The sequence below is a fragment of the Gymnoscopelus braueri genome (assembly GCF_963280865.1).
Source record: "Gymnoscopelus braueri genome assembly, chromosome: 19".
Lineage (NCBI taxonomy): Eukaryota > Metazoa > Chordata > Actinopteri > Myctophiformes > Myctophidae > Gymnoscopelus > Gymnoscopelus braueri.
Window position 1 is genome coordinate 7,355,238 of NC_137621.1, and position 27,453 is coordinate 7,382,690.

A 27,453-nucleotide genomic window follows, 5' to 3' on the forward strand; every position below is an offset into this window, starting at 1 on the left:
TTTGAGTTTTTTTTTTAGAAAAGCACTATATAAGTTGCATGTATTATTTTCATGACACAACACAACAAAATGACACATTACAACAAACCAGCACAAGCAAGAACAGATCACAACATAACAACATTACATCGCATCACAACACAACACAACTTAATTATAATATATATATATACCACTAGGTTTATATATCAGGCTTGTCTTAACCAAGATTTTACTCGATGACTTGTTTTTATGCTGCCTTCATCCATGCTGAAGTAATAATTACTTCCTAAATGATGAGCACCTTGTAAACTCTAAATATAAATCCATCATTCTTCTAGCAGTCTGTAGGCCAATAGCCAGGCAGTAGCCATTGTGAACATTAGAATGTTAAGTGTTGTTAACCTCAGCAACCTGAAAAAGACACAGGGATACCAGTTTTACAATACATGACTGGCTGTCAAATTGTATTTCTCTCTCCTGGTGCAAGTTTGATTTTGTGTTGATTACATTAAAATGTAATTAAAAAAATTGATGCTACTATATATACTGCTGCTATGTCTTGGTCGAGCCTCGACCCATGATGGACCTCTTCGTGTTTCTCTCAGGTCTCAGAAGGATGGTATAACACTTTGGGCCAAACAATGCCACCAGTAGACCAAAACTAGACGCTAAAATAGCAAATACCTCCACTACATTTGCATATTTGCCAGGAGAGCTGATATATGCTGGGATGAAGGCTATCCACACGGCACAGAAGATCAACATGCTGAAAGTGATCAACTTGGCTTCATTGAAGTTGTCTGGAAGATTCCTTGCCATGAAAGCTAGGACAAAGCTGAGGAGTGCCAGTAAACCAATATAACCTAGTAACACCGCAAAACCAACTGTTGATCCTACAGCACACTCATAGACTATCTTATCGTTGTGGTATTGTGTGTTTTTATGAGGAGTTGGTGAGGCAAACACAAGCCAGGCCGTGCAGATTATTGCCTGGATAAAAGTAAGAACCAGAACTGTTCCTCTCTGCTGCATTGCACCAAACAACCTCATAATGTCTGCACCCCCAGGAGTGGAGGCCTTGAACACAGCCAACACCACCATAGTCTTTACCAGGATACACGAGACACACAGCACAAAGCTGATCCCAAATGCTGCATGCCTCAGCTGACAAGTCCAGAGTCTGGGACGGCCAATAAATAGAAGTGAACACATGAAACATAGTTTGAGTGACAATAAAAGTTGAAAGCTGAGTTCTGAGTTGTTGGCGCGTACCATGGGTGTGTCTCGATGATAGATGAAGATTCCCAGGACAATGGCACACATAAGTGTGCCTAGCAATGAGATGGTTGTCAAGGTGATACCCAGGGCCTCGTGGAAGGAGAGGAACTCCACGACCTTAGGGATACAGTGGTCACGCTGGGGATTGGACCAGAAGCCTTCTGGACAAGTGGTGCACTCTGTAGAGTCTAAAAAGGAGGGCAAGGTTAAATGGACAGACAAGTACATCATCGCCCTAAAGATGACCTACTGTACATAGCTACATAATGTAGACCTACCAGTCTCATTGCTGATCTCTCCCTCAGAACAAGCAATGCAGTCAAAGCAGCAGACAGGTTCTCCTTTCCTTCTGGCCAGACGGGTTCCAGGGGAACAACTCTCACTGCACACTGACCGAGGAGGCTACAGAGGAAAGCAACAGTAGCATTTCTATAACATACGTATGGTGCAACTTTATGTAATTAGTAAAAGCTCTATAGAGGCCTTTCACAATGATTCCTATTTGGAATTGATTGGATGTTGCGTTTATTTCGGTAAGAAATAGGCTCCTCTCAATATTTTTTTAAAACCAATTACACGCAAACATTCTCAAATAATCTTGTTTCTTCAACAATCAGTGATTTGTACAAATCTATCCTTCAGCTCTGAGTTATTTAGAAGGCCTTCATTCAAATTTGGGGTAGATTGGATGCTGCGTTTCTGGGGCTTTTCTTTTCATCTCAAATGTTTTGAGATCCTAGTAGTAACAAAAAGTGTGTTTTAAAGAAAATAGAACATGTTGGAAAATCTAGTTAGGCAGAAATGGGCGTGGGCCTATACGGGCAGTTGCAGCATGATCCAAGAAAATTTGACTGGACGACCTACAACTCAAAAGTTATAGGCCAAAATTAGGTGGCATGTTATAGCGCCACCAAGAGGCCTATTTCATTGGCGTACTGGGAGTATGTGTGCTAAGTTTGACAAAGATCGATCAGCAGTCTCCAATATTAGCTGCACACAGACGGACAGACACACACAAGGACAGAGGTGGCCTAGCGGTCTGGTGGCCTAGCAGAGATAATTAATTGCGTTTACATCATTAGCTCAACATTAGCTCTTGTAGAAATTAAAAGTTACCTTTGTGGATTCAAAGTTCCAGAAGATTCTGCCTTCATCAAGGATGAGTTGTTCACCTGCGGAGGCTGACTTCTTGAACACGCCTACATTCTGAGACTTTGTGCTTCCATCAGGGAGCCACGTCCAGTTTACGACATCATAGATTGGGTAAGCGTCACCATTCTCATCAAATGATACATCATCACCAAATGATGTGGTGAAGTTGACCTTTTCCATGTAATACATAAGCTAGAAATGGTGATGAGCAAAGTTATGAAGAGCAAGATACTACTGCATACAATATACTCGAGAGGTTTACATGCATGTGCAGCTCTGTTAACGAGATGTACTGTATGTGACGTGTCAAGTTGCTGATCAATTAGCGGTCTACTTAAAGGGATATTTCACCCAAATTTTTTTTTTTCCCTTTCCTATTAGTCAACCCATGGAGACTTGAATTCATGGAATTATTTTTTGAACATTAACAGGTAAACTGTGAATTAATATCCCACCTGCCATGGCTGTATTGTTTGCAAACTGGCACAGCTCTGCCCAATGAAAGGCCCTCTTCCTTGCACACATTGCAACATGTCATGGAGGGCATGGGCCAGGCCATACACAGCCTTGTACACATTATAGATGATTCTTGGATGAGTCGCCAAAAGGGCAGGTACTGTTCCTAGGTCCTCTTGTCCAGTACACACCCGTCCACCAGCATCCACCCACTCTGACGGAAAGGGTGCAAATCTGCACTCAAAAGTGTGCTCCCAAAACTGCCTCACCTGATGAAACACCATCAAGACTGAAGATAAATTTTTACGTACTTTGCACAAGATAAAAGACCAACAGAACATCGCACCTGTCCCGAAACGAGTTTTCAGCATTCATACATAACAAAATGTAATTGAATAGTGGTGTGGAAATTAATCGATGCTACGGTGCATCGCGATGCGGCTGTGCGCCAGCCTGCATTGATAAAGTGACGCGACATAATCGATTATAGCCTACTAGAGGTCCGTCCGCCCTACGGGCGGCCGGCCCGCTAGCCGCGCACGGGGCTCTATTACTAGGCCTACGTCGTCGTCCCCCCCCCCCCCCCACCGCACACGTTCGGTCGCGTCGCCGTCTTTGTCTGTTGTTTGTGCATAAACATGGATGGTACAGTAGCTTGTTTCTCGCGCACAATCTGGCAACACTGAATGTAGTCCAGGCTGTTGGTTGGCTAGTAGTGGTCACGTGACAACAACACACACACACACACACACAAACTGACACATGTCGCACACACATTAAAAGCCAGGATTTTTTCTTCACGGCGCTCGTGGCTCAAAATTAGGTGTTTTTTTTTGTGTGTTACGCACTGTATTGGAACTATTTTTGCAATGTTATTCTTCACAGTTGACCTCAAGGAAAGGTAGGCCATAAGATTGTTTTGTTGTTGTTGCTGGCTGGGTGACGATCATAGTGGAAGGATGTCTGTGCGGAGATGTAACCTGCGGTGCTTACACACACACACACACACAGTAAGCTGTGGAAACACACCAGCCTTTTTTTCGCACACACGCGCATATACGCACACACGCACACACGCACTTTTACATCCAGTCCTATTTTAATGCGGGACTCGCGTATCCACGCGCCTGGTGTAGCCGCTATCATTGAGATCAATTGGATCTGAAGAAACGCGCTGTACGCGCCACGCATACGCGCGCTTTGAAAAGTCTGGTGTAGATCGTAGTAGGTTGTCTTTGGGATGTACATGGCACGTGAATTACGGACATATTAGCGTGAGTGTGGAAAGCAACGGCGTGGTTCGAACAGAAAGGTAAGCAAGAGGGGGGAGGAGGGGGGGGGGGTGAAGCGAAGGACGTGCTTCTGTTGTTGTTGTTGTGGCGATGCAGAGAGATTGAACCTGCGCTGTTTGGTTTTATGCTTTATCCAACATGACAGCCATGTAAACAAACAACCAATGTCATTTACAACTAAACGTTGCTCTCAAGAATGTTTTGGAAAACATTTGAAGTGAGAAATAGACGATGCAATCGCCTCGGAAAACAAATGAGGAAATGAAAAAAAAAATGCCCCAAAACACAGTCGCCCCCCAGTGTATATACTGGCGATTTGCCTGTAATACCGCCGGATTTGGCCCGGGGCGACTGTGTTTTGGGGCGATTTCTTTTTCATTGTGTCATTTGTTTTCCGAGGCAAACGTGTCCGCCCAGCCCAATAGTTATGGAATACTTTCATTGCCGTAAGCAAGGAAATACTTGGTTTTGTTGTTACTTTTGGGTAAATTTATGTATGTATTTATTAAGTAGCCGTGTAATAAGCGGGATAATGGTGGTTAATCGCCCTGAAGGGCTTTAAATGTGAATAATGACTACGTCCCCATGCATTATCCCTTACATACTTTTGCGAGCGAAGACGGCTGATTTCAATGGCCGCTGCTTCGTGTTGTTTCGGCTGTGGCCGTTGGCGTTCGGTGGTGCGCACGGTAAACGGTGCAAAACTGTTTCCCTTCCGTTGTGCTCGTAATGTGGTGAGTGGAATTAATTATGTTGCGAGGTGGAAAATATGTAGTGAGCAATGAGAGGTGCCCTACGCCACCAGTAAATTCAGCGTGCACGTTGTGGCTGGTTTTGTGTTGAGAGGTCCGATGTAGTTGTTGTGTTTAGTCGAAATCAATGCTGTGGGTATGGCGTCAGCAGGCGAGAGGTGCAAATGAATGGAATTGCTATGGAATTGCTGAGGGCGTCAGCCGCGGAAGTAGCAATCTCCCCTTTATAAGAGTAGATATGTTTGTTGTTGATTTCCCTCTGAAGGCAACGTTGCATTAAACAGTCTGTGATGATGTGTTCGCTACATGCTAACGCAATAGTGCCGTTCCCTCTGCCTCGGAAGGACAGAGTGAGGGGCTGAGAGTCATAAAGTCATAAAAAGTCGCCCAGTTTTCAAAGCGGAGATTCTACTTCTGTGATTTACAACAGCCGTTCTACCGAGCGTTTCGTTCTACATGCTCATCACAATAGACATCGCGTCTCCCCTCTCCCGATTCACTTGTACACTCTCAGTAACCTCAGTGTTAATTTCACTCTGAGTCAGAGTTAAATTAACACTGAGGTTTTTCCTGTGTGTAAAAACCTCAGTGAGAAGCTGTGATGACATGCCTGTCTAAGACAAGTTCCTAAGTATTAGAGTATTCCTATAACTGTATATCTGTAGGCTCAATATTTTCTTTTCTTCATTATATCATTTATATGTAGAACAATCTGTGGTACTGTACAAGTTCCAACAACATTTTGCTGCTTGTATCTTTATGTCAGTAACAAATAAAGCTTCTTGAAACTTGAATCTTGAATTCAGCACAATTCCAATGTTGTAATTCACTCCAGAAGGATTTATGTTTTGTTATTGAAAACTGAACATTCTCACAATAGGTAGGCTAGTCCTATACCATTTACTTACTTTTAATTTAATTTAATGTGAAGACATCTATGCTTGAATGACAGTGATTAGGCCATAACATGTTACAGCACTTTATAAATAAAATACGAGTTCATAATACATGCTAGAAAAATGTACAAGATTTAGATGCATTGTATAATCAAATCGAATCTAATAGTTAAAGTAATCGAATCGAATCGTGAGGCCATTGCCAATGCACACCTCTATAATTGAATATGATCTCCGTGGTAAAGGAGCTTAAAAGTTGTCCCAACCAACCAGATTACGTGACCCCTAATTGTTCCAGAGGTACGTGACACATTTTTGTAATATTTACCTCACTTTCGTCATGCCACGTGTCATTCAAAACTTGTCATGCAAAGGATAAATTGAGGGGGATTCTCCCCAGCCTCAGTTTGGCGATGGGGATGGAGGATGACCGATTTAAGCAGTCACAGACCGTGGCCTAGGTCAAACTATAACTGGACTCAGAGATGGGTGTGGCTGCACACCTGTTGTGCATTGAGGAAATCGAGGCACAACAGGATAAATCAGTCATCTCCACAAACATTCAGGGAGACCCACTGTCCGGACTAGCCTCGATCTCCGGGCTTTTATTTTACCTCGCGTTTTACTCAAAAAGAAAGCCTGGACCAAGCTGTTGACGTTTCTGGCATAGGAAGTGAGAGTCAACCTTTCACTTCCCCAACCAACCAGAGTGCAGTGGGCGTCGCTCCAAATGTTGTGACGTCAGGGCTCTCAATGCTGCACATTGGGGGAGGAGGAGGGGCGCGGGCTCACAGATCGTGAACCAATTGTTTTCACCGGTTGTTTTCACCGAAGATTTTGAATCCGCCCCTCTAGACCAGATATCAGACGCGCTGGGGCAGGCTAGTCTGGACACATGAGTTACCATCTGCTTTCTTGTGTAAAAGTTATTTTGTAGCTACATGATCGCAAGACCTAGAACCACAGCATGGCAAGCAGCATGTGATCCTGTATGGCTTTGTGTGAATATAAAGAGAACTTTGTGATTGTGGAACCTGGCTGTCGTCTGTCCTACAAGTGAACCTGACACAAGTGGTTAAAAAGCAAAAGCTGCAGCTTAAATACTACAGCACATACCATGTTATTTTCTTGTCTGTAGTCAGGATGTATATTTAAAAAATAGTCCTTGAGACCTGGTATCTCTCCACGACGCATGGCAAAACCCAGGGTGCCTCTCAGGTACGGCATGTAGTGAGGAGGCATTACCTTAACCATGGTTGACCAGTACCAAGGGGCTATCCATTGCAGACCTGTCACATTCTGCTTTACCACCTGTCAAATGTGTTTGTGAGTGTGTGTGTGTGTGTGTATATATATATATATATATATATATATATATATATATATATATATATATATATATATATATATATATATATATATATATATATATATATATACACACACACACACACACACACATGTACACACACACATACACACACACTGTATGTGTGTGTTAATGTGAAATATTGTGTTCTAAAACTATTAAGACAAAAACATAACAGTTAGTCATAGCAGAGATCTGTGAATGCGTATTACTACACTGCTCAAAAAAACACTTTGATCCCTTAATTCTTTTGAGTTTTCATGAACTGTGTAAATATACCGCTAACAAAAACTGCTCAAAACAATTAAGGGATCAAAGTGTTCCCTTAATTTTTTTGAGCAGTGTAGTACTGTGATCAAAGAAAAAAGTATAAATATTCTATACAAAATTAAATACAAAAACATTTAAATTCATGATCCTAAGAAAGTATTAAAATTACATTACATTTCTGTTTATATATATTAACATTAATCATGACACCGACCTCGTCCATGAGCTTAAACATATGGTATCCAGGTACAAATGGAACGACCACACGAGCTGTGGATTTCTTCATCACAGTGACAGTCCTCTGAAGGTCAGCTGGGTCACTCTCCTTTAGGTCATATGACAAAGCCTCCACATAGGCCACACAACCCCCACCAGACTGGGCCAGCTCAGACTGGAAGGACTGGACAAGTTTTTTGCTAATATCATCAACAGCAAACAGCAATCCTATCCAGGTCCATCCAAACCGTCTCAGAATCTGGATTACAGCTCTCACCTGATTGCAGTGATAAGCAGTGGTGGAAGAAGTACTTTACTTAGCTCAAGTATATGCAGCAATACCAACAAAAAAAAGGCCTTTTACATTAGTAAAAGTACAAACATATTAGCATCAATATAGATTTTAAGTGGCAAACATTCTTCCAAATTGGACAAATGTTTTTGAAAATAGCAGATCTACGAGTTCACACCGCTTGATTAGACGCAATCTGAGTTTGTAGATATTTTACAGTAGATGACGTATACAATAGACTAGAGCTTAAGTACTTAAATGCAAGTCTTGTGATAATCTAAATCTTTAAAGTAGTGAGTTTAATCAGTATTACCTAGTTACTAGAGGGAGTTGTTTCTCTAGTGTATGGAACTGGAGCCTGAACTACTTGATAGCTAAATATTTTGTGAAAATGTCACCTGGAAGGCATCATTTGGGATTGTTCTAAAGAATGACGGGAACTGGTTCCTCTCACTCAGACAGGAGCAGGTGTCAAGATAACTGATCTGCCAAAGACACAAAACATCTGTTCTATAATAGACCACTGTTTTGAGAAATGTCCCTAATTTACAAGGCATTTAGCAGATGCTCTTATCCAGAGTGACTTACAATAAGCAAGGTAAATAATCACAACATAGAATGCAGAGAGACAGTGTTGTAGTGCCTCAGGAAACTAGGATCCCATGTAAACCATAAACCTAGCATCTGTGTAAAACGGTATGCTATATGAATTACATTCTTAACATTTTGTGGTCAAAAAAACAACTAAGAAACAGAAACTTTTGAATGTGACCAACATGTGCATAGTAGCCATATCTTGGTCGCTATAGAATAAATCGAGAGAAGTTGGCAAGAAGTGGTACAGGGAGAGTGAAGTGCTAGGGGGTGAGATGGAGTCGGACTCTCTCTTTTCCCGGTGCTTCGTCAAGGTCGACGTGGTTTTGAGGTTACGTTTAGGCAACATTTATGTGAGGTTAAGGTTAGGCATAGTGTTTGTGAGGTTAGGGTTAGGCATAGTGTTTGTGAGGTTACTGTTAGGTTTATGGTTAGGTTTAGACATAGTTTTTGTGAAGTGAAAGGTTAGGGTTTAGGCGCAACGTGGGCGACACACCAATGAAAGAAGGCGTCCCTACACAGAGTCTGAAGAGGTGAGTCTTCAGATTACGGTAGAACGTTGGGAGTGAGTCTGCAGTTCCCTACAAGCAGAACATGTGAGCAGAGCAGAGTGGGGAGAGAAAAAGAGAAGAAAGAGAAAAAGAAGCTATGCTGTGTTTTGCTGCAAACACTGGCAATAACCTAGTCTCAAATATTACAATATGGTAAATACAACATTCTATATATCAAACCAAATAGCTTACTTCTGAACCCATTCATAAGAAAACATTCATACAAATGAAATAAAACACATTATATCTGACCACAAGTCTGGCCCGACTCGGGGCCTTAGGATTCCAACTCTCAGGTCTAGGCAAATAATCAAACCTCTAACATAGACCTGCCCACTCCACTCTGCTCACATGCCTACAATAAATAGGTATTTCAAGCTATAGAAAAATACTATATACTGTACATTGCTTATACAATTTTAGATTAGAAAATTATTAAATTGTAAATAGTCAAATTTAGTGGGAAGTGGGAAATAATTGTGTTCAATGTAGTTATAATTTAATCACAAACCTAAACCTAATTTGAACATATAAAATTGGTGATGATAAAGGTGAGTTCAAGTAGATAACTTACCATGGGCACTCTGTACAAACCTAATATTCTAGAGATCTGAATAGAACCTACTCCACACAACATGCCCAGCATTGGAGGGGACCCAGCACAGCTCTCATTCAGTTGAAACACCTTCTCTCTCCCACTGACCAATTTCAATGCTGCAGGGACAGCTCCAAATGGGTAACAGCTGTCATAGAGACTATATCCCAGAGTCACATTGGGTAGAAGACTGGGGTTTCTGTTGATCTCAGTAATGGCAAAAGCCACGGTCTGGGACCATGTGAACCCTTGAATGAGAAAACTAACACACAAAATAATACTGTAACTTTAAATATTTATCTTTGTATAAATACACATCAACTAATCCTATGTGGTACTACATATCTAAACAAGTTCCCTGTTCTCATGCTTGCTATTGTATGTGTGATACTCACCCTTTACAAGTGGGGTACTGTGGCTCGGAGGTGAAAGACGACTCATGGTAGACAGGCTGGTGGTAGATGGGAAACAAGCCACCCAGAACAATGTCTCCAGCCTTATACATTCTGCTGAGATTAAACTGTACCTGTAACTCACAAGAAGAGGAAGGTGAGGAAGACAAAGCAGAATATGAAGAGAACAATATCAAGGTCAAGTACAGGTATGAAAGAAGGTGTATGTCTAGAGAAGCCCTCATGACTGCCCTCCTCTGTCTGACCACTCCTTTGCTATGTTTTATAGACAGTGCTATGCCATCCCCTGTGTCAACATAGCGCACTACGTAATGTTTCACAACAACATATGTGGCAGAGGCAGGGCTTAACATACATGAGCAATCCAGTCCTATCAAAATAATGTTTGTGTGTCAATGCACTATCTCACGCAACAATAATAATAACAATGACAATAATTATTATTGTGAATGGTAATAATGAATATAGTGGTAAGCAACTATACAGGGGGCCAAGCAATATTCACAGTAACATTATTAATAATAATAATAAATATAGCTGCAAGCAATTATACAGGGGTCCAAGCAATATTCACAATAACATTATTATTAATAATAATAATAAATATAGCTGCAAGCAGCAATACAGGGGGCAAGCAATATCCACATTAAGCCATAGCAACAGAATGGGGTGGTATTCTGTAATGACACTGTGATTACAGTATTAGGTTGAAATAAATTATAAAAATAATATGCTTGATTCTCAATTTTTCAAGCAGCTGCCCTCACATCTCCTGGATGCAACAATGGCTGCCTAGGCTGGCCCTGCTTGAAACAGATATAGTTCTTCTACTATGGCTTGCTACTGTTTGTTACAACCTTTAATACTACTACAACTGCTGCTATTATGACTGCTAATAGCATAACCATGATTTTGCTATGCTGTTACTGCTACAGGTAACGATATTTCTTTGATTCAAAATCTTTGTTTGGCCTTCCCAGTCGGTGATTAGTGAAACGGTGTGAAAGGAGTCCTCCATACCAGAGCTGTTTATTTTGGATAACCTTTGACCTGCTTATCATAGCCACATATGCGTTTCTTCTTTGGACTTGGTTTAGAGTCCTTGTCCTTCATTGGCGTTACTTAGATCCGCCCGTTCTGATCGGTCGATATTTGATATTTCTTATCCTTTGACATAACTTTACCTGCTTGTCATAGCCACATGGGAGTAGCTTCATTGGAAAATTACCTGTCCTTCATTGGTGTTACTTAGATCCACCCAGTGTTCTGATTGGTCGATATTGTAGAGTTCCTATCTTTTGCCATAACTTTTGAACGGTTTGTCGTACAGAGTCATGAGACCTCACTGGATCTGGTTCAGGGTCCTTTTTTTGGATTAATGAAGGAATACGTTATTGAATTGCCACCTAAATTGTGAGTGGAACATGTGTCTGTCAGATTGGATGGATTTGTAGTGAGTAGAGCTTTGGCTGCCTATCAGGCTCTGCTCACCTCCCGACACTTACTTTTTGCTTCATATCATTTGATAGAGGGATAATAAAAACACCAAATGTACATAAATGCTTTTATTACACTTTAAACACAGATTATAGAGAACTTTTAATTATAACAAGAGCGTCAACTTTTATTTCTCTTTCCTGGACCAAGTTTGAATCTGTGTTGTTTTTAGAGTTTTTGAAATAATGAATGTTACTTGACTGCTGCTATGTCTTGGTGGAGCCTCGACCCATGATGGACTTCTTGGTGTTTAGTTCAGGTCTCAGCAGGATGGTATAACACTTTGGGCCAAACAATGCCAACAATAGACCAAAACTAGATGCTAAAATAGCAAATACCTCCACTACATTTGCATATTTGCCAGGAGAGCTGATATATGCTGGGATGAAGGCTATCCACACGGCACAGAAGATCAACATGCTGAAAGTGATCAACTTGGCTTCATTGAAGTTGTCTGGTAGATTTCTTGCCATGAATGCTAGGATGAAGCTGAGGAGTGCCAGTAAACCAATATAACCTAGTAACACCGCAAAACCAACTGTTGATCCCACTTCACACTCATAGACTATCTTATCACTGTGGTATTGTGTGTTTTTATGAGGAGTTGGTGAGGCAGACACAAGCCAGGCTATGCAGATTATTGCCTGGATAAAAGTAAGAACCAGAACTGTTCCTCTCTGCTGCATTGCACCAAACAACTTCATAATGTCTGCACCCCCAGGAGTGGAGGCCTTGAACACAGCCAACACCACCATAGTCTTTACCAGGATACACGAGACACACAGCACAAAGCTGATCCCAAATGCTGCATGCCTCAGCTGACAAGTCCAGAGTCTGGGACGGCCAATAAATAGAAGTGAAATCATGAAACATAATTTCAGTGACAATAAAAGTTGAAAGCTGAGTTCTGAGTTGTTGGCGCGTACCATGGGTGTGTCTCGATGATAGATGAAGATTACCAGGACAATGGTACACATAAGTGTGCCTAGCAATGAAATGGTTGTCAAGGTGATACCCAGGGCCTCGTGGAAGGAGAGGAACTCCACGACCTTAGCGATACAGTGGTCACGCTGGGGATTGGACCAGAAGCCTTCTGGACAAGTGGCGCACTCTGTAGAGTCTAACAAGGAGGCGGGCAAGGTTAAATGGACAGACAAGTACATCATCGCCCTAAAGATGACCTACTGTACATAGCTACATAATGTAGACCTACCAGTCTCATTGCTGATCTTTCCCTCAGAACAAGCAATGCAGTCAAAGCAGCATACAGGTTCCCCTTTCCTTCTGGCCAGACGGGTTCCAGGGGAACAACTCTCACTGCACACTGACCGAGGAGGCTACAGAGGAAAGCAACAGAGTAGCATTTCTATAACATATGGTGCAACTTTATGTTATTATTACATCCCTTATGGGCAAAAGTGAAAAAGCTCTATAGAGGCCTTTCACAATGATTCCAGTGTTCATGATAAATGGCATTTTGGTAAGAAATAGGCTCCTCCCAATAATCTTTGAAGCCAATTACATGCAAATATTCTTAAATAATCTTGTTTATTTATCAATCAGTGACATTTGAGCAAATCTGTTTTGGGTCCTTATTCTTTTTTTCATCTCAAATGTTTTTGTAAAAGCAATCATAGCCAGTCGGGATGTAATAATCTGATAGATTGATCTTTATTACATGACTCCAGAAAAATGTGCCAAAAAAATTAAACCTCCTAGTAGTAGCAAAAAGTGTGCTTTAAAGAAAATAGAAAATGTTGGAAAATCGAGTTGGGCAGAAATTACATAACAGTCATTTAGCAGACGCTTTTATCCAAAGCGACTTACAATGAGTGGATTCAACATAGGTAGGGAACAAAACTACTAATCACGAGAAGTCTTAAGTGCATTTTCTGCAAAAACAAGCTACCAAGAGTATACCTAGCGCTAAGGTAAAAGTGCAATATATCAGCTACCTACTTTCTTAAACAGATGAGACAAATAGCAAAAACAAATGAGCATGAGCTAAAACAAATAAGTGTATCGACTAAACAAGATCCAATAAAACAATTAGGGCTGACCCAAATAACTCGAATATTCGAAGCTTCGTTCGATGGCACATGATTCGAATTGCATAGTATTTCTAAAGTGATAATCGGCTAGTATTGTCTGTTGTTGCTCCTGCTCTGCTCTGAGATCGATTGCTCATGCCTGAGTAGGCCTGTAGGGGGAGCCACAGCCCACGTCCTCCATTCAATATACAACATGTGAATGAGAGAAGACGTCTGTGTATTGTTTCTTTATATATATATATATATATATACTCCCCTGTTTCAGGTAACTATATGAGCTAAATGTTATCCGATGGATACAGATTGTGTCATGCGAGGCCTGCACTCTGTGCTTTATGTGTTGTGAGGAATGAACAACGTTCTTAGTGTTTGAAGGGGTTTTACTGAGCTAAAATAGCTACATGAGCTAAGCTAAGCTAACGTAGCACAAGCTGCGTCTGCATGTTGTTGTCTGCATTTGTGTTTGTTAAAACCACACTATTAGTTCATTGGTGTGATATGCTAATGTATGGGAGAAAGGATAAGAAATGGGAAACGTTGCATTGAGTTAAAAGTGTTGATTAAAATGCATTGAATGAAAGCAGTTAAAAATGGTTAATATAAATATTACTTTACAGCCAACATGTTTGTTTTTGGGCGCCATATCTGTGATAAAACAGTGCAGACAGTACCTCAATAGCATAACGGTTTATCCATAACATAACTCAAGAGCTGCTCATGGTTCAGTTTTGTTTGTTCAATTAACATTTGACTTATTTGAAAAGTTAACTATGCTGAATAATGTTAATGATTACCTTACGCATGCCTGGTTCTATGATGGTGAAAGATGTATCTGTATCTCATTCACAGTATATGTGAATGAGAGAAGACGTCTGTGTATTGTTTCTTTATATATATATATATATACTCCCCTGTTTCAGGGGTTCAACACAAACATGTACAAATGCAAAATATAAGGTGCTTACCCGCTTGCCCCACATGTTGACTAGGTGTCCGGAGTATTTTTGCAATGTATTAGTCCATATTTTTGAATAAAGAAGTGTTTTAATCCCGTCTGTGGACGAACGCCATTTCCCCCCCTCGTTTAATTCCTGTTTACATTGAGTGTAATTCCGGCTTTCACCGGACGCGCCCCGTCACTACCGCCCATTGGGAACTTCTCAGACGAGATTTAAACACTTCTTAATTGAAAAGTATGGACTAATATATTGCACAAATACTCCGGACACCTAGTTAACATTTGAGGCAAGCGGGTAAGCACCTTATATTGTCCATTTGTACTTGTTTGGAGAAATACAGGCTTTACTGGTGACATTCCAGGGCGAACTGGGGGGGTAGTCGCTAAGACTCTCGTAGATACGAAAATAAAGGTCACGACGACTCGATAAAATACATACTACGACTATTGGAAACGTTCCACCTTCCATAACTTCACAGTGGTAAATCCGTGCTACTTTAAGTCATACATTAATGAGAGGGGGAACGGAGCACAACATACTTAATTGCACACTGGTGTAGCATGCCGTAAATAGCAGATCTACAAGCTCACAACGCATCCTATTCGTGAAACGTTGTGAGCTTTTAGATCTGCTATTTACTGCGCACGACACCGACACACAACTAGTATAGCTCATTGGGTGTCGGGTTACATTCAGTGGGTCGTGGAGCAGCATTCTACAGCCGATCTTAATAGATCACTAACGGAGCACCGGGCACCTTCGTGGTGGCCGGTGCTTGGACCTGGTTCGGTGCCCCCCAGCACCGTTTTGGGTGGGTGTTTTCAGCGCGGACCCGGTTCGGTGGGGGGGGGTGCTCCGCGTTTCAATGTCTTAGCGCTCCTTTAGCAGCCCTGCTACTAAATTTCGTTTTTTTTTATTTTTTTAAACAGCGGTTATTCAAAGTTTGATAGTTTTTTGGCCTACAACTTCGATTTCCAAAATTATAATCGAAGGTCAGCCCTAAAAACAATACAACAATAAAACAGAGTTCGTACAACTAGTTAACAACAAGTAGGCAAGGCGAAGAGGAAGGGCCTATATGGGCAGTTGCGGCATGATCCAAGATTTCCAACATTTGACTGTACGACCTACAGCTCAAAAGTTGTAAGCCAAAATTAAGTGGCATGTTATAGCGCCACCAAGAGGGTTATTTGAAAAATACTGGGAGTATGTGTGCTAAGTTTGACAAAGATCGGTTCAGTAGTTTCCAAGATTAGCTGCACACACTCAGACAGACAGACACGCACAAGGACAGAGGTGAAAACATAACCCCCCCCCCGGTCTGGTGGCCTAGCAGAGATAATTAATTGAGTTTACATCAGTTCAACATTAGCTCTTGTAGAAATTAAAAGTTACCTTTGTGGATTCAAAGTTCCAGAAGATTCTGTCTTCATCAAGGATGAGTTGTTCACCTGCGGAGGCTGACTTCTTGAACACACCTACATCCTGAGACTTTGTGCTTCCATCAGGGAGCAATGCCCAGTTCACGACATCATAGATTGGATAAGCATCACCATTCTCATCAAATGATACTTCATCACCAAATGATGTGGTGAAGTTGACCTTTTCCATGTAATACATAAGCTAGAAATGGTGATGAGCAAAGTTATGAAGAGCAAGATATTACTGCATACAATATACTAACAAGATAAGGCCCTTCCACTGGTGTGTGGTGTTATTCGTTTTTTCAACCCAGTTTGATTCATGTATTATCATGTTTTTTGTTTTTTTTTCAGATGTAAAAAGAAATGGACAAAAAAATTATAATAATCACATCATGGGGCTCTGTGTGCAAAGTCCTGACAGGGACCAGATGTTTTCAAACATTTTGTCCAAGGCACAGCCATGGGTAAGTCAAAATCTCATGGCGAAAATAGATGAAATACAAGCTCACATCTCATCAGAATGCAACATGTTATGAGCTTGTAGATGTATACAGTATACCTCCCTTCTCTTAAATGGTTGTCTGCTAATCTGCTGGGCAGGGAGTAATGTATAAGCAGAGCCTGAACACCAGCCTGTGTGTGTGTGTGTGTGTGTGTGTGTGTGTGTGAGTGTGTTTGTGTGTGTTGGAGTTGCATGAATCAAGACGTGAAGTGACGTCCTCTTCACGTTGGTCACAAATCCCCTGTCTGTCCTTCCGTTCACCGCTTTCTTTGTTTACGCGCGACCCCAAGATATCGTTTAGGGACAGTGCCCGCTCCCTTATGCGTAATTCATGGGTAGCGGGGTGCGGGTAAGGCACCACCAAAAATAGGGCCCCATAGGCTATAATCCTAATACAGAATTCCCTTTTCCTATTCTTTTTACAAATATCATATTCACACATTCTTTATTATTCTAAATTTGAATCCAACTAGGAACATTAACAGGTAAACTGTGAATTAATATCCCACCTGCCATGGCTGTATTGTCTGCAAACTGGCACAGCTCTGCCCAATGAAAGGCCCTCTTCCTGGCACACATTGCAACATGTCATGGAGGGCATGGGCCAGGGCATACACAGCCTTGTACACATTATAGATGATTCTTGGATCGGCAAAAAGAGTCGCCGAAAGGGCAGGTACTGTTCCTAGGTCCTCTTGTCCAGTACACACCCGTCCACCAGCATCCACCCACTCTGACGGAAGGGGTGCAAATTTGCACTGAAAAGTGTGTTCCCAAAACTGCCTCACCTGACGAAACACCATCAAGACTGAAGATCAGTTCACACAGTACATACTTTGCACAAGATAAATGACCAAGAGCTGGGTGTGGCTGCGCACCTGTTGTGCATTGAGGAAATCGAGGCGCAACAGGATTAATCAGTCACCTCCACAAACATTCAGGGAGAACCACTGTACAGACAGAAGGGTTACCATCTGCTTTCTTGCGTAAAAGTTATTTTGTAGCTACAATATCGCAAGACCTAGAACCACAGCATGGCAAACAGCATGCGATCCTGTATGGCTTTGTGTGAAAATGAAGAGAACTTTGTGATTGTGAAACCTGGCTGTCATCTGTCCTACATAGTCTAGGTAAGACCTGGCTAAGATATGTATGCACTTAATTTAGGAGAGATTATCTCAACTGTTCTTGGCTAATATGACATCAAGGAACAACTTAGGAACTTTGAGAAATTCTTTATCCAGGGCGAAATACTCGGAAATGACCACGCCCGCTTTAAAATGACCGCTACTTCAAACATGGCTCTATCTTCTAAACCGTTGGAGCTACAGATTTTATGAGGTGCTCAAAATGTTCACAATACTCATGTTTAGTGAAAAATAGAAATGTGTAAAATGTCAAATTTTATATTTGATTACAGAACAGCTAAAATAAACGGCTAAAAACGGTCAACTTATTACAGTCCAGGGCCATAAGAATATCTTTGCGTGAATCAATCTAAAAGCACCAAATGTCCCAGATATAACCCAGGGCATCCTCTGATGATGTAGCAAGGGTGCCCGAGCCAGCAACCTTCGGGATCATCATAGTCGTAGATATAGAAACCTAGATACCTCATTCGCCCCTGCAGTTCATTGGAGCGACCTGTATCGAATACAAGGCTCTTCCGCAGGGCAAGCTGCTACTCAAAGTGACTACTGGCCCATCACAGCATGTTGAATACTGGCCAATCACAGAGCGTCTTTTCCAAGACTTGTCAGAATCTAGTTGTCCCGCCCCCACCTGCCTCTGATTGGCCTACCGGACGTCCCCTTCTGTGGCGCACGCGGAAGTTTTCAGCTTGCCCTGCGGAAGCGGAAGCACGCTCGAGATACAGATACCTCAGAGCCAGAGGAGGCGTCTACCTTTATATGTCTATGATCATAGTGGCCAAATCCAATATGGCCGCCACCTGAAAAAGGTTTTGGCTATGTTTGAACCAGATGAGATACAAATGCAAACTTGGTGTCTAAATCATGTTTTTTGACCATTAGAAACATGGTGGAATGCTTATCTTAATGATTTAATCTATCTAGAGGACTCTAATGTGCATATCACATATATGGCCAATATGTTATGAAACAACCAATGTATCTTACAGATGTAATTTTTATTGAAACAATAGAATGATTTAGAGTATAACTCATTCCTAAGTATACAGCTACATCTAGTACAGTATATGCAACAATGCACAGCATAAATGTAATCCTATCATAGGATGTATAGAATTTGAACAATATATATTATTATACATTGTACATTATTGTCTTGGCAAAACAGCAACAGAACTGATACATAAAGTACTACACACACAAGCAAAAAAACATCAATCATAAAAATATAAAAAAACTACATGACCTTTTGCAGCCACAGTGGAGGAGGATGGCGCAAGCTGCACTGGCATCTGCAAGATGAGTCCAGTAAGGTTCCCAAGTCTTAGTCCTAGAGTCACAGTACTAGCCCAACATACTGAAAACTAGGATATTTTGTTGGATGGAGGTTGCCTGATTCCAATAGAATCTGGTCTACAGCAGTGCCCTTTTTTACATGCTGAATCAGTGCAGCTTGGGTGGGAGGAACGTCCTAGAGGGACTTGGTACCATTTGAGAAAAGCCTTCATCTACTCTGCTATGGCCACAGCTCTTGCTGCATATGATGATGACCATATACTCCAATCTTTGGACATGGAAATCGGAGTTGATCTTTTCAGGCTCCAACTAAGGTGCTTTATGGACATAAAGCAAACTATGCAAAGCTGGAGTCTTTTGCACCTCGATATAGAAGTTGTATGATTAGAACAAAAAAAATCTGTTATTCTAATTTAAACATAATATTGTTAAAATTCTATACACCTTTGACTAGTATGGTATTATTCAATGTATACTGAGCATTGCTCTGCATATGCTGTACTGGCTGTTGCTGTATAATTTGGGTTCAACTCATTTGTTTCAACATCTGTACACAGGTTGTTTATTTTCTTCAGTTTGATCATTCCAACAACTCTACACTCAAATCTGGATGAAACTTTATGTTACATAACATTTTTGATATAGGCCATATTTGTAATAAGCAAATCAGAGTGCTCTAGATGGCTTCAATCAATAATATGAACATTCTTATTTGTTTTTAATGCTCAAAAAGCATAAAATAGACACCAAGTTTGCAAAAATGACAAGGATTAAGGGAAGTAAAACTAACTGTCAGATAGTCGCCATCTTTGAAATATGCAAAATAGAGGTCCAGCCACACCCAGTCATAAAGATAAGCATTCCAACATGTTTCAAATTGTCAAAAAACATGATTTAGACACCAAGTTTGCATTCATAGCTCATCTGGTTCAAAAGTTATAGACAAAACCTTTTCAGGTGGCGGCCATATTGGATTTGGCCTCTATGATGACCTGTTGCTGGCTCGGGCACGGGTTTCCCAAACATGAGTATTCTGAACATTTTGAGCACCTCAGAAAATCTGTAGCTCCAACGGTTTAGAAGATAGCGCCATGTTGGAAGTGTGGTCATTTTAAAAAGGGCGTGGTCATTTTCAGGTATTTCGCACCGGATAGAGAATTTCTCATAGTTCCTAAGTTGTTCCCTGGGGTAATATTAGCCAAAAACATTTGAGATATTCTCTCCTAAATGAAGTGCATACATATCTTAGCCAGGTCCTCTACTAACAAGTGAACCTGACACAAGTGGTTAAAAAGCAAAAGTTGCAGCTTAAATACTACAGCACATACCATGTTATGTTCTTGTCTGTAGTCAGGATGTATCTTTAACATATGGTCCTTGAGACCTGGTATCTCTCCACGACGCGTGGCAAAACCCAGGGTGCCTCTCAGGTACGGCATGTAGTGAGGAGGCATTAACGTAATTGTGGTTGCCCAGTACCAAGGGGCTATCCATTGTAGACCTGTCACATTCTGCTTTACCACCTGTCAAATCGCACGCACGCACGCACGCACGCACGCACGCACGCACGCACGCACGCACGCACGCACGCACGCACGCACGCACGCACGCACGCACGCACGCACGCACGCACGCACACACACACACACACACACACACACACACACACACACACACACACACACACACACACAGGTGTGTGTGTATATATACAGTTCTAAGAACTATTAAGACAAAAACATAACAGTTAGTTATTGCAGAGATCTATGAATGCGCATTACTAGTACAGTGATCAAAGAAAAAGAAAAAATACTCCATACAAATTTAAATACAAAAGCATTTAAATTCATGAGCCTAAGAAAATAATACAATTACATTACATTTCTATTTTTTATATATTCTTCACTTAAATATATCTCCCAAAATGAACATGAATCATGACACCAACCTCGTCCATGAGCTTAAACATATGGTACATAGCTACAAATGTAACGACCACTCGAGCTGTCGATTTCTTCATCACAGTGACAGTCCTCTGAAGGTCAGCTGGGTCACTCTCCTTTACGTCATATGACAAAGCCTCCACATAGGCCACACAACCCACACCAGACTGGGCCAGCTCAGACTGGAAGGACTGGGCAAGTTTTTTGCTACTATAAACATCAACAAACAGCAATCCTATCCAGGTCCATCCAAACCTTCTCAGAATCTGGATTACAGCTCTCACCTGATTGGAGAGATGAGCAGTGGTGGAAGAAGTACTCATACTTTTTTACTTAAGTAAATGCAGCAATACCACAAAATAAAAATACTCTATCACAAGTGAAATGCGCATTAGCATCAATTACTTACTTAAAGACTTAAAGTGGTTAACATTCTTCGAAATTTGACAAACCTTTTGAAAATAGCAGATCTACGAGCTCACAGGTCTTGATTAGACGCAATCTGAGTTTGCTTAATGCATGTTTTGTGATAACCAAAATCTTTAAAGTAACTAAAGATGTCAAATAATTGTGGTGGATTAAAACATATAAAACAGGAAACCGGTGCGGTAGTTCCTGGCCAAACAGGAAACCGGTGCATTTCTGTTTCTTTTTCCCGGCTGGATGACGTAATGATGTCGCGGGAAGGACGCCCCCGCCACCGTTTCAATAGAAAATAGTTTATAAAAGGTTTTCGGGGGTGAAATTCATGGAATGGGTGTTGTGAATTATTTGCCACTCACAAAAGATATACAATTTAACTTTAGTTTTTTTGTTTAAAGTTACCTAGTATATATATTAAGTACATGTAACTCATTACTACCCACATCTGGTAATATGTAATATTGATTACACTCACTAGACAGTAATGAGTGTAATCAGTATTACCTAGTGTCTAGAGGGAGGTATTTCTTTAGCATGTGGAACTGGAACATGAATTACTTGATAACAACATATTTTGTGAAGATCTCACCTGGAAGGCATCATTTGGGATTGTTCTAAAGAATGACGGGAACTGGTTCCTCTCACTCAGACAGGAGCAGGTGTCAAGATAACTGATCTGCCAAAGACACAAAACATCTGTTCTATAATAGACCACTGTTTTGAGAAACGTCCCTAATCTACAAGGCATTTAGCAGATGCTCTTGTCCAGAGTGACTTACAATAAGCAAGGTAAATAATCACAACATAGAATGCAGAGAGACAGTGTTGTAGTGCCTCAGGAAACTAGGATCCCAGGTAAACCATAAACCTAGCATCTGTGTAAACGGTATGCTACAGTATATCAATAACAAAATTTACATTTGTGGTCAAGAAAAAAAACAACTAAGAAACAAAACATAAAAACTTTTTTACTCTGACCACGATATGTGTGCATAGTAGCCATATCTTGGTTGCTATAGAATCAATCTAGAGAATTTGGCAAGAAGTGGTACAGGGAGAGTGAAGTGGAGGGGAAGAGATGGAGTCAGACTCTCTCTTTTCCCGATCCTTCGTCAAGGTCAACGTGGTTTTTAGGCAACATTCATAAGGTTAGGCATAGTGTTTGTGAGGTTAGGGTTAGGCATAGTGTTTGTGAGGTTTAGGGTTAAGGTCAGGTTTAGGCATAGTTATTGTGAAGTGAAAGGTTAGGGTTTAGGCGACCCCTGGGTGACACACCACAAACTTAAACCCACATACAGAATTAACCACTATCAACCTGGTCATTGTAAGTGAAGATTCTTAAACATAAAAATAAAACAACCCCCACCCCCTGCAAAAGACAACAATAAATAAAAGATTATCTGCAAGCTCACAAAATGTCGAATCGCATTGGACACAATATATTAGGGCATTTGAAAAGAAAACACACATAAAAAGATGAACAATGGAAATACAAGTTTTCTGTCCTAGAGCGATGATATTTTATATTTGTAAATAATCAAATAACCTAAATCGAACATATATAAAATTGGTGATGATAAAGGTGGGTTCAAGTAGACTTACCATGGGCACTCTGTACAAACCTAATATTCTAGAGATCTGAATAGAACCTACTCCACACAACATTCCCAGCATTGGAGGGGACCCAGCACAGCTCTCATTCAGTTGAAACACCTTCTCTCTCCCACTGACCAATTTCAATGCTGCAGGGACAGCTCCAAATGGGAAACAGCTGTCATAGAGACTATATCCCAGAGTCACGTTGGGTAGAAGACTGGGGTTTCTGTTGATCTCAGTAATGGCAAAAGCCACGGTCTGGGACCATGTGAACCCTTGAATGAGAAAACTAACGCACAAAATATTACTGTAACTTTAAATATTTATCTTTGTATAAATACACATCAACAAATCCTATGTGGTCCTACATATCTAAACAAGTTCCCTGTTCTCATGCTTGCTATTGTATGTGTGATACTCACCCTTTGCAAGTAGTAGAGCGGATAAAAGCAATATTTAGGGAGAATCGTTCACTTGGTGATACAAGCGTGAAACTTGGTACAGATCATCTTTAGAGGTCATTTATCGATTTTTTTAATCGAGCCACTTGAAAATCAAAGATGGCGGCCATTTTTCAAGATGGCCGACATCTTAGTGGGCAGTTAAGTGATATGATGGTTTATTTGGTGATACAAGCATGAAAATTGGCATGAGCAGTCTCTGTGGGTCACTTGACAATAGGCCACCCACAGCTACTTGAAATTTCAAGATGGCGGCCATTTTTCAAGATGGCCAACACTTTAGTGGAGCAATTAAGTTATATAATGGTTTATTTGGTGATACAAGCATGAACATTGGCATGAGCAGTCTCTGTGGGTCACTTGACAATAGGCCACCCACAGCTACTTGAAATTTCAAGATGGCGGCCATTTTTCAAGATGGCCAACACTTTAGTGGAGCAATTAAGTTATATAATGGTTTATTTGGTGATACAAGCATGAACATTGGCATGAGCAGTCTCTGTGGGTCACTTGACAATAGGCCACCCACAGCTACTTGAAATTTCAAGATGGCGGCCATTTTTCAAGATGGCCAACACTTTAGTGGAGCAATTAAGTTATATAATGGTTTATTTGGTGATACAAGCATGAACATTGGCATGAGCAGTCTCTGTGGGTCACTTGACAATAGGCCACCCACAGCTACTTGAAATTTCAAGATGGCGGCCATTTTTCAAGATGGCCAACACTTTAGTGGAGCAATTAAGTTATATAATGGTTTATTTGGTGATACAAGCATGAACATTGGCATGAGCAGTCTCTGTGGGTCACTTGACAATAGGCCACCCACAGCTACTTGAAATTTCAAGATGGCGGCCATTTTTCAAGATGGCCAACACTTTAGTGGAGCAATTAAGTTATATAATGGTTTATTTGGTGATACAAGCATTAAATTTGGCATGAGCAGTCTCTAAGGGTTGCTTGACAAGAAAACACTCCCAGCCACTTTACATTTCTATTTTCAAGATGGCCGCCCCCTGGATCCTCAAAAGATACATTTTCTCATAGAAATTTATGTTTTTTTTTCTTTAAGGACGATTATACGATTATTATTATTATGCTAAAGAACAACTTTTAACACATCACAATATAGTTGTGTTGATTTGTTGATCATAGATAGATTAGATAAGAGTGAATATCTGCACTACCAGGGCACACTGGTGATATATCACTGCTGTTAAACTCAGAGTGGGGTTCAATGTCAGCTAATTGAAAGTTGGTATCCCAAATGCTGTCTAATTTACCCCAAAACAGTTAGATAGCCGCACCTGAATTGACAGGTTGTGCCAGCACGGGAGAGCCGAGCCAAGGTTAATGGGGTTTTAGTTAACCGGATGGTGTACAGATCGCTCAGGATTTAAATGGCATTGGATGAACGATCGAACTAAGTGTAGGGTTAAGGCACGAACTTAGTTGTATCCCATACATCAAAGTGCTTGGTAAAAGGTGGTAAAAGGATAAACCCTCGGCCTCTGCCTATGCTGCAGACATGGCAGAAGCCATCATAACAGTTGTGAAAACTAACTGGGACAGATGTTTAATTTGTCAGCAGGTCACCAAGGAAAAACTCATTCAGCCGAGTTTATTCAACAGAGAGCACGATCGTACTGGTTATGATACCATTGCAAGAAATGTTCCATTATTTCATAAGATCAATGCTCTGCCTATCTTACTTAGTCCAACCCGACTAGATGAAGGTGATGGCATAGAAAGCACATCGACAAGAAACAGAGCAAAATATAATTCAAGCTGTAAACTTAGGTTCAACAACACAGAGCTGGAAAGGGCCCAAAAGAGAGCATCTACATCTGCTGAAGACACTGAAGATACCAAAGATATCCATGTCAAGAGGCCAAGAAGATCTAATGTATGACCGGTCCAGCGATGTCACAACTGTGAACGAGGCCAGGCTTGATCTCTTTGCCAGAAAGCAAAGACAATATGACTTGATCCCACCAACTCAAGCAGCACTCAAAGAGCATGCCAAACATGCTTCTTATGAGGCTGGATACGTGTGGGGACAGGCATTGAAGCGACATCCACAAATGCAGAGCCCATCTGACTGGGGATGGGTGGAACAGGACGAGAAGTGGAAAGTCTTCTGGACTCCACTTCCACCTATTGCGGAGAGTTGTTGGGAGTTGACCAAATGTGGGTGCTCCAAGGCATGTACTGGAAGGTGTAACTGCTTCAGATATGGACTCAGTTTCACATGCCTATGTAGTTGCCCCTGCTAGAACCTATTTGCATGTTTATTTTGCCAGAGTTATTCCCTGTTGTCCTCTGTGTTTTCAAGTGGAGGCCTATGGCTCGGCTTCCCCTCGTCACATCGACGCATCATGTTTTACTTTTTATCTAGTCTATTACTGTGTAATTTTCAGTTGTTACTTTGTAACATTGCTTCCACTGCCTTCCACTGCCATATCTAACAGTGAAGCACATTTTCAGTTTAGTTCCTTAGTATCGTTTGTCATGGTTCCGTGGCTATTGCCATTCAGTATTAGCCATTACTCATAATTTTGGAGCACTGTCCGTTCAGCACCACAACTGTGCTTATCAGCACCACAACTGTGCTAATTTATTCATCTTATTTTTTGTTTCCCCACCCCTTAGTATTTTAGTTAGTAGTTTAAAAAAAACAATATATATATATATATATATATATATATATATCCTCCCTTGTGACTGTTACCTTGTCGTGGTAAGGGAGCTTGTTTAGGCCTACCTCAGTGAACCCTGAGAGCTATGCCGGTGGGAGGCAACTCCTGACAGGTCTTACCAAACTGGACAGGTCGTGGGCGAGGAGTCAAACAAAACACAGTCAAACAACCTCTCTTGACAGAGCTTTTTGAGGAACCCAATACATTTCTATGAGAAAAGGTATCATTTAAAGATTGACATCTTGAAATTTCAAGTGGCTGTGGGCGGTTTCTTGTCAAATGACCTTTTGAGACGGCTCATGGCAATTTTCATGCTTGTATCACCAACTAAATGATTTCTTAAGCTTAACTAGTCCACTAAGGTGGTGGCCATCTTGAAAAATGGCCGCCATCTTGACATTTCAAGTAGCTGTGGGTGGCTTATTGTCAAGTGACCCACAGAGACTGCTCATGCCAATTTTCATGCTTGTATCACCAAATGAACCATTATATAACTTAAATGCTCCTCTAAAGTGTTGGCCATCTTGAAAAATGGCCGCCATCTTGAAATTTCAAGTAGCTGTGGGTGGCGTATTGTCAAGTGACCCACAGAGACTGCTCATGCCAATTTTCATGCTTGTATCACCAAATAAACCATCATATCACTTAACTGCCCACTAAGGTATCGGCCATCTTGAAAAATGGCCGCCATCTTGGATTTTTGAGTGGCTCGATTAAAAAAGTCAAAGAGTTGACCTAAAGGAATGTTCATGCCAATTTTCACGCTTGTATCACAAAGTGAACGATTGTTCCTACTATCCGCTCTACTAAAGTGGGGTACTGTGGCTCGGAGGTGAAAGACGACTCATGGTAGACAGGCTGGTGGTAGATGGGAAACAAGCCACCCAGAACAATGTCTCCAGCCTTATACATTCTGCTGAGATTAAACTGTACCTGTAACTCACAAGAAGAGGAAGGTGAGGAAGACAAAGCAGAATATGAAGAGAACAATATCAAGGTCAAGTACAGGTATGAAAGCAGGTGTATGTCTAGAGAAGCCCTCATGACTGCCCTCCTCTGTCTGACCACTCCTTTGCTATGTTTTATAGACAGTGCTATGCCATCCCCTGTGTCAACATAGCGCACTACGTAATGTTTCACAACAACATATGTGGCAGAGGCAGGGCTTAACATACATGAGCAATCCAGTCCTATCAAAATAATGTTTGTGTGTCATGACACTATACCTCACCAGGGCTACATTGGGGCAATGCTTCGTCCACTGAGGTCATGAAATGAATACATAGCAACAATAATAATAATGACAATAAATTATTATTCTTAATGGTAATAATTAATATAGC

General features: G+C 41.1%; 1 protein-coding gene across 1 annotated transcript; it reads right to left on the reverse strand.

Annotated features, from left to right (window-relative positions):
- Window positions 1-534: 534 nt before the first annotated feature.
- On the reverse strand, window positions 535-27,022 carry LOC308074175 (extracellular calcium-sensing receptor-like; the record flags this gene model as incomplete). The annotated part of the gene is made up of 14 exons (XM_080413507.1): window positions 535-1,448; window positions 1,539-1,662; window positions 2,377-2,604; window positions 2,868-3,000; window positions 3,082-3,137; window positions 7,662-7,847; window positions 8,354-8,440; window positions 9,675-9,855; window positions 10,091-10,221; window positions 12,565-12,675; window positions 20,937-21,215; window positions 21,944-22,030; window positions 23,086-23,208; window positions 26,906-27,022. 14 exons carry the CDS (start codon window positions 27,020-27,022, stop codon window positions 535-537), a joined length of 2,757 nt encoding a protein of 918 aa, XP_080269633.1.
- Window positions 27,023-27,453: the final 431 nt, after the last annotated feature.